The sequence below is a fragment of the Ursus arctos genome, unplaced genomic scaffold (genome assembly GCF_023065955.2).
Source record: "Ursus arctos isolate Adak ecotype North America unplaced genomic scaffold, UrsArc2.0 scaffold_22, whole genome shotgun sequence".
In the NCBI taxonomy this organism is placed as follows: domain Eukaryota; kingdom Metazoa; phylum Chordata; class Mammalia; order Carnivora; family Ursidae; genus Ursus; species Ursus arctos.
The window spans coordinates 56949653-56958428 of record NW_026622897.1 but is presented as its reverse complement, the minus strand read 5'-3'; the positions used below and the strand labels follow the sequence as shown (position 1 = coordinate 56958428).

Sequence of the window (8776 nt, the reverse complement as noted above, 5' to 3'; positions counted from 1 at the left end):
TATCTCTCTGTGCACCCAGGTATCTTTCAATCTTAGCCATAGTAGTGCAGTCCTAATTAGATTTAAAAGATTTTTAAAATATCATTCTAAACAAAAATAGAAAAGAGTAAAATAACATGTTCATAGCTTTTTTTAAAAAATATTTTTTATTTATTTATTTGACAGAGATAGAGACAGCCAGCGAGAGAGGGAACACAAGCAGGGGGAGTGGGAAAGGAAGAAACAGGCTCATAGCGGAGGAGCCTGATGTGGGGCTCGATCCCACAACACTGGGATCACGCCCTGAGAAGGAGGCAGACGCTTAACCACTGTGCCACCCAGGAGCCCCATGTTCATAGCTTTTATTATGTTAGGCATGATCAGCGGTGACTAAAAGGTGCTGATTTAAGCACACATACTCACCTACACAGACTCAGCATCTCCTGAACATGTAGCGTGTATATGTGTGTGTGTCTGTTACCAGCAATTCCTATAAATTATTATTACAAATTCCTCTGTCTTATAGTAGTGTGAGATGTGTTTGGAGATAAAAGGTTCACATACATAAAATGATTTAAATTAAATGCAAAAAATAGATACACAAATATTTCGCTCATTTATATTTTTAATTGTTTGCAATAGACTCCATAAATTAGCTCCTTTAAATGTATTTTAGGTTAGCTATTTTTCATCCAAATCTGTATAACATTCTCTACTGACTACTGCTATGATGTTAAGTAATAGTATTTTTTTTCTTATCTTTATCCTTAATCAACACGCAAGTGATTTAAAAAGCAGTTCACTTCTGTCTTTTTCAGTACCCAGCAAAGTACCTGGAATATCGTAGTTGTTTATTGTGCCTTTATTAAAAATTTCATGATTATGAACAGATTTTCTATTTGACAAACCCCTGGTGTGGGATCTAGATGATTCATCTGTCCCAGATTGTTCTTGTACAAATATATATGGTAGAAAAATGTGCCCACATTTCCAAGTAGAAGAGGGAGATGGTTTTTAGCCTTAGAATCACTTTAATAAGAGATGTGTGATAAATCATTAAAATGCAAACGTAGATATTTTTTATGTCTATCAGTGTTCTTATTTGGAAGTGTGCTTTCACCATTTTCCTTGTTTAAGATAATAAAACGGTTCTAAGCACTTATGAAGGATATGCATGCTTGCTCTAGAAGTTCTAGTTCCAACCACAACATTGCAAATAACAAGATTTCATTCTTTGTGATGGCTGGGTAATATTCCATTGTGCACATATGCCACAACTTCTAACAGACACATGAAAATATGCTCAACATCACTCAGCATCAGGGAAATACAAATCAAAACTACAGTGAGATATTACCTCATGCTAGTCAGAATGCCTAAAATTAACAACTCAGGAAACAATAGATTTTGGGGGCGCCTGGGTGGCACAGCGGTTAAGCGTCTGCCTTCGGCTCAGGGCGTGATCCCGGCGTTGTGGGATCGAGCCCCACATCAGGCTCCTCCGCTATGAGCCTGCTTCTTCCTCTCCCACTCCCCCTGCTTGTGTTCCCTCTCTCACTGGCTGTCTCTATCTCTGTCAAATAAATAAAAACAAAAAATCTAAAAAAAAAAAAAAAAGGAAACAATAGATTTTGGTGAGAATGGGGAGGAAGGGGAATCCTCTTACACTGTTGGTGGGAATGCAAACTGGCACATCTATTCTGGAAAACAATATGGAGGTTCCTCAAAATGTTGAAAATAGAGCTACCTTACAACCCAGCAATTGCACTACTCGGTATTTACCCAAAGGATACAAATAGAGTGATTTGAAGGGGCACGTGCTCCCCAATGTTTATAGCAGCAATGTCCACAATAGCCATACTATGGAAAAAGCCCAGATGTCCACAGATGAATGGAAAAAGATGTGGTATATATATGCAATCTGTTTTTCATAACCTTTGTAAGTATATAAAAATATTCCATGATTTTAATCAGCTTTGAAGATATGAATAAAATGTATGATAGTAAAGCCAAAGAATCAATTAAACTATGTCTGGGGAACCAAACTAATGTAGAGCTCACTTATTCTACAAATTAATTAACTGGGGCAGAAAAGAAGATAAAAGCAAAGTAAATAGCACTTGGAAATCATCTTAAAAATGGAGTAATGTGGGTATCACAATCCTAGATTTTAAGATATACTACAAAGCTGTAGTAATCAAAACAGTATGGTACTGGCACAAAAACAGACACATAGGTTAATGGAATGGAATAAAGAGCCCAGAAAGAAACCCATGCTTTTACGGTCAATTAATACCATAACGGAGGCAAGAATATACGATGAGAAAAAGATAGTCTCTTCAACAAATGGATGCTGGGAAAACCAAACAGTGACATGCAAAAGAATGAAATTGGGCCACTTTCTTACACCAGACACAAAAATAAACTCAAAATGCATTAAGGACCTAAATATGAGATGTGAAATCAAAAAATTCCTACAAGAAAACTTAGGTTGTAACTTCTTTGATATCAGCTATAGAATCATTTTTCTAGATATGTCTTCTAGCAAGGGAAACAAAAGCAAAATTAAAATATTAGATCCTACTCCAAAATAAAAAGAGTTTGCACAGTGAAAGAAAATATCAATAAAATAAAAAGAAAATGTACTGAATAGGAAAAGATATTTGCAAATGATACACATTATAAGGGTTTAATAGACAAAATCTATAAAGAACTTATACACCACAACACCTAAAAAACAAATAACCCAATTAAAAATGGCCAGAAGACCCGAAGAGACATTTTTCCAAAGAAGGCATACAAATTGTCAAGAGACATGTGAAAAGATGCTCAACATTACTAATCATCAGGGAAATGCAAATCAAAACCACCATCAGACAGCACCTTACATCCACCAGAATAGCCAAAATCAAAAAGACAAGTAAGGACAAGTGTTGACGAGGATGTAGAGAAAAAGGAACCCTCAGGCACTGTTAGTGGGAATGCAAATTGATGCAGCCACTGTGGAAAACAGTACAAAAGTTCCTCAAAAAATTAAAAATACATTTACTGTATGACCCAGTAATTCCACTGCTGGATATTTACCCAAAGTAAACAAAACACCAATGTGAAAAGATATATGTAACCCTATGTTGATTGCAGCATCATTTACAATAGCCAAGATAGGGAAGCAACCCAAGTGTCCATCAAAAGATGAAAGGTAAGCCAGATGTAGTGTGTACATAGATTTGCAACAAGGTACAATGCTAAGGGAAATAAATCAGAGAAAGAAATGCCATATGATTCCACTATAAGTGAAATTTAGGAAACAAAACAAATGAACAAATATTAAAAAAGAGATAAAAAAAAAAAAAACAACAACAACCACCCAGATTCTTAAACACACAGAACAAACTGGTCATTACTAGAGGGGAGGTGGGTAGGGGGATGGGTAAAATAAAGGGTATTAAGAATACATTTATCTTGATGAGCACTTTTTTTAGAATTTAATTGTAAAAAAGGGAGTAATCTCAGGTGTATATGGGATCTCAACAGGTCTACGGGATCTCACTAAAAGTTCCCTACTGAATATAAACATAATTCTAATACCAATACCATTACTCCACACTCGACTCCAAAAATCAAAAAGTTTACTTTAGTGAAAGACACACTCCATTACAAGTGACAGCAAACCAAATGATATTATCTTAAAACATTCTTAGATAAGTTATTATAATGGCCTACGGATATGGGGTGAAATCTGTAGGACTCTGGGAGCTACAGCATACTTCAGTACAGGAAAGAGGTCATGTACACCACCATCTCTCACTTATGGACAGAATAGATTCATCCTGGCTGCAATCTCCCCAGGGTTCAACACCCGTTGGGATATAGAGACAAGCCTTTGTATATAAGGAGGCACCTTTGGTGACAGACTAGTCATTGACTTCTAGGATCCTTCAGCTACTGTCAGAAGTACTCTCCAGAATGTCCACTCTCTGGTGAGTGCTCAGATATCCTCCTCTCTTTTGCTTTCATTCTCTTTTTTTGAAACCAACCACATACTTCATATAGAGAAGGAAAAAGCTTCCAAAGTCCACATCTCTAGGAAAATTTTTCCTTTCAGAGACTTGTAAATGGACTATTTACCTTTTCGGGAATCAATCTTCAACGGAATTCGGTTTCTCTTAAATTGTGATACTATTTCATTATTATTAGTCTCTTGTCAACACCGCACAAGGGGTCACAAATTCCAGGCCGGGAAAACAGGAGACATTATCTGTCAGTAATCTCTGCAGTGACTTCCCTTACAAATATACACATGAATTAAAAATAGTGGGAATTTTTTTAAAGGATATATAAATATCAACAAATTTCAGTTGGCAGGGGATAGAACTAAGGGTAGTTTGTGAAATCATACTTTTGTGGGGGTTCCAAGGGGTAGGAAGAAATTGAGTTGTGAGATTCCTTTGTCTTCATAGTGTCATTCTAGAAGTCATATATTCTACCCAACATCTTATCTAGGATGTGAAAGTAAGGAATAGCAGAGAATTCCACATTAATTGATTAGAGTTTACTAATATTTCACAGGGAAAATGAAATTAGATTAATTCTAAATGCAAAATATATTTTTAGTTTCTCTATAGGAAAAACATGGTCAAAAGGAATTTTCTTCATCTATAATATAGGTAGGTATTAGTCTAAATTGACATCTACTTCTCACCAAATGATAGTCATATAAATATTCTGTCCTGCTGGAAGAAAAAAAGCTAAGAAGAACCGAAATTTCAACAACTGCATTTTTTTCTACCAAATTTCTAGATATCCATATTTACTAACTCAAGAATCTCTGTTTCATTGTATAGAGCCCTCTAAATGCAACATGTCTATTATTAATAAATCGAACGTTGAAATCACCACCTTCTTCTTGGTTGGGATGCCAGGGCTGGAATATGCACACATCTGGATCTCCATCCCCATCGGCAGCATGTATCTTTCTGCTATTCTGGGAAACTGCACCATCCTTTTTGTCATCAAGACAGAGCCCTCTTTACATGAGCCCATGTACTACTTCCTTTCCATGTTGGCCATGTCTGACATGGGCTTGTCCTTCTCTTCTCTACCCACCATGGGGAGGATCTTCTTATTCGATGCCCCTGAAATTTCTGCCAATGCCTGCTTTGCCCAGGAATTCTTCATCCATGGATTCACAGCAGCGGAATCCTCAGTGCTCCTGATCATGTCATTTGACCGCTTCCTAGCCATCCACAGCCCTCTGAGATACAGCTCCATTCTGACTCCTGTCAGAGTTGCCAAAATAGGGATAGTATTATTCCTTAAGAGTATCCTCCTAGTGCTGCCCTTCCCCTTCACTCTGAGAAGTTTGAAATATTGTAATAAAAGCCAGTTATCCCATTCCTACTGTCTCCACCAGGATGTCATGAAGTTGGCCTGCTCTGACAACCGAATTGATGTCATCTATGGCTTTTTTGGAGCGCTCTGCCTGATGGTAGACTTTATGCTCATTGCTGTGTCTTACATCCTGATCCTCAAGATTGTGCTGGGAATTGCATCCCAAAAGGAGCAGCTCAAGGCCCTCAATACTTGTGTTTCACACATCTGTGCAGTGATCATCTTCTATCTGCCCATCATCAACCTGGCCATTGTCCATCGCTTTGCCCAACATGTCTCACCTCTCTTCAATGTTCTCATGGCAAATGTTCTTTTACTTGTGCCTCCAATGATGAATCCCATTGTGTACTGTGTGAAAACCAGGCAAATTAGAGTGAGAGTTCTGGCAAAATTATGTCAGAAGCAAATATAATAGTCATATATTGTAGAAAACATATCTTGGGAATGTCTTGGGTAAGAGTTTAAAGGTGAGTTGAGAAAACCTAGTATTTGCCGCAAATAATTATCAATACATTTTTTCTTGTTTTGATCATCAGATTTATTTTATTCAAACTGGATACTGAACAAGGACATAAAACAAGAAACAGGTCTCCATCCCAGTTAAAAAAAAATGAAAATAGATGTTTTATGATGTCATCTCTGATAAAAGCAATAAATTCCAATCAAGATAGTGAGATGGTAGCTCATCTTCCTACCAGAAATGTATTTCTGAATCCCATATTCAATCTATCTATACTAAATTCTTTTGATTCTAGACCCAAATTATATCATAATTCATCTCCTCATTATCTCCTTTTTAGTCCCCCTAGTGTGTCACCAGCATTTCTTTAGTGAATCATTGCAATAACCTCCATAGTTTCCAAATGTCTCCTTTCGCTGCTTTCTAACTGATTTTCTATGTAAGATGAAAGTTCTCTTTTTAAAAGAAAAATTGAATGATATGCTGTCTCTTTTAAAATACATACTCTAACTTTTCTGGGATTGGAATTAAAACTGTGAATACATACTAAAAATCTACACATGTCCTTGGCCCTCTCTATCTCTCCAATATTATCAGATAAACTACAGCTACAGTGGCTTTCTGAAATTTTGTTGAATTTACAAATATTTGGGGGGTTTTTTTTAGCTTTTCACATCTGACCCTTATTCTTAGATGCTCTTGTCCTCAATTTCATTTAATTCTTTATTCACTTTTTAAAAGTTTCAACATAATTTCATAATAGATTACCCGAGCTCTCAGTTCAAAGTATGACACTCCTTTTAAAAAACCTTTCTATTGCTTGTTTTTTCTTTATTCTTCATGATACTTATGATTTGCAATTATAGATACAGCTTATGGGTTTTTTATTTCTACTTTCTAAATAGAGTGTGCTATTAATGGGGGGGGGGAAGACTGTGTTTATTTTCTTTATGTCTTTGTCCCTAGTATCTAGGATAATTCTGGCACAGAATAGATTTCCAATAAATAACCATAAACGAATGTGTAAATTAGGTCATGTGTTATAAAGCAATTGTTTGTTGAAGAGCTCAAAAATACTCCATTCAGATGAGATATAACTCTCTTAAATTGTTTATTTCAAAAGTAGACATAGCACAGATGCTCACAGATTTTGAAAGTAGGAAAAAATATTATGGGATTAGGGAGGAATTTTTTGTCTTAGTTTTGATGGGTGACTAATAGTCCAAATTCTCCTCCTAATGTGATTTAAAAACCTTGTGGATCATATAAAAAGTTTCTTACATTTTCTTATGCCCACTCTTTCACCCAAGTCCTCTCTACCAACCACACCAGTTCTATTCTGCACTTTTATCCTCAGGTAAATAAAGAGACAACTTCCAGCAGTGACAAACACTTAAGAATAATAATCAGCCTGTAACGGGATAGCATCTCACAATTAATGAAAAACTTTCAGACATAAGCACTGCATTTGAAATACTAATATATGCAAAATACACTTCTAGTCATTTTCAGGCACACATTCTATTTTGATTCTCACAATACCTAATTTTATAAATCATCCTTCCTATTTTTTCCATTGAAGAGATTGAGGCTCTGAGAGATTGTCTTACGGAATTCCACACACACAGGAAACCAAACACTGGGAGTCACACCTTATCATTTACACCCCAGGATGGCTACATTTTAGCTTTCACATTCAGTTTTGCATTGTTTCCACAACTCTATCATCAGATCAGGGAACTAAGTGCTTCTGTGTCTGAGGTGCATAACTTTCCATAACCTCACAATGTAGCCACGGGCACTGAGGGCTATAGCACAGCAAAGCACATGTTGATATACTTTATTAATTGTAAGAAATGGTAGTTCGTATTTTCCCAGTGTGAAGATAGGCAGGACAAAGTGAAGGCTTCGACAGTGTCTGTTAATGAGAGGAGGGGTAATAAAATGGATTTGAAGGTTATTAAATTCTCGTGGTTTACTGTACAGGCATGTAACACTTAGCACAATTTATGTTTCAGATTGTTTCTGACCTCCTTAATAAAATAAGACAGAAGCAAGATGAAGCTACAAAAATGCCAGTAGCGATGGGGGACTTTATGATCACCCTGATTATTTCCACATGTTCCTAGAGGAATAAAAGCCTAACTCTGGGCCTCCTAAAACAATGGTTCTCAACTGGGAACAATTTGGCCACCAAAAGACGTTTAGCAATATCTGGAAACATTTTTGGTTGTTGCAGCCTGGGAGGTGAGGTGTGTTTTCAACATTTACTGGGTAAAGATTAGGGATGCTGCCAACCTATTCGACAGGATGCACCCCACAATGTACACGGTACAGTGGCTACCAAAGATAACTATCCAGCCCAGATACCACAGTGTCAAAGCTTACAAACCCTGGTCTAAGTGTAACTGTCAAATAAGAAATGGTTGCCCCCATGGTTCCCCAGATGGCCCTGAGCTAGACTACACAGCACTCGGGCATAATCTGCTGTCAGGGAAGTCCTGCAGACAGACACCCAGTGGGAGACTGAGAAAACTTCTGGACAAGCAAAAGAACCCACTTTGAAGATGCTAAAAACACTCTTCCTTTACAAGAAGAAACAGCAAAGACATACAGAATGCATATAAACCCTACCAGGGGACAATAGTTTAAAGATTTTTTTAAAATCATGGTACTGCATTTTTTGTTGTTTTTATTTTATCTGTCTATTGGATATTGGCCAATTATGAGAGATTTGGGAAAAACATTGCAAGGGTTGGTATACTGTATAAAATTAAAAGGACAAAAAGGGCCATTATTTCCTGATGGATTATGCCTGAGAATCAGACAGAAAGAATATGCCTTTGTGATCCTGGAGGTATCTGAGCACATTAATGTAATTTTCAAAATAGATGACTATTTGCCTGTGTGGCCTAAACATCTTAGTGTTATTAGGGCCCTTTCTTT

At 36.7% G+C, this 8776-nt stretch overlaps 1 protein-coding gene across 1 annotated transcript; it reads left to right on the top strand.

Annotated features, from left to right (window-relative positions):
• The first annotated feature begins 4840 nt into the window (after positions 1–4840).
• On the top strand, positions 4841–5782 carry LOC113269502 (olfactory receptor 51A4). The gene has a single exon (XM_026518380.2). The coding sequence runs from the start codon at positions 4841–4843 to the stop codon at positions 5780–5782; it is 942 nt and encodes a 313-aa protein (XP_026374165.1).
• Positions 5783–8776: the final 2994 nt, after the last annotated feature.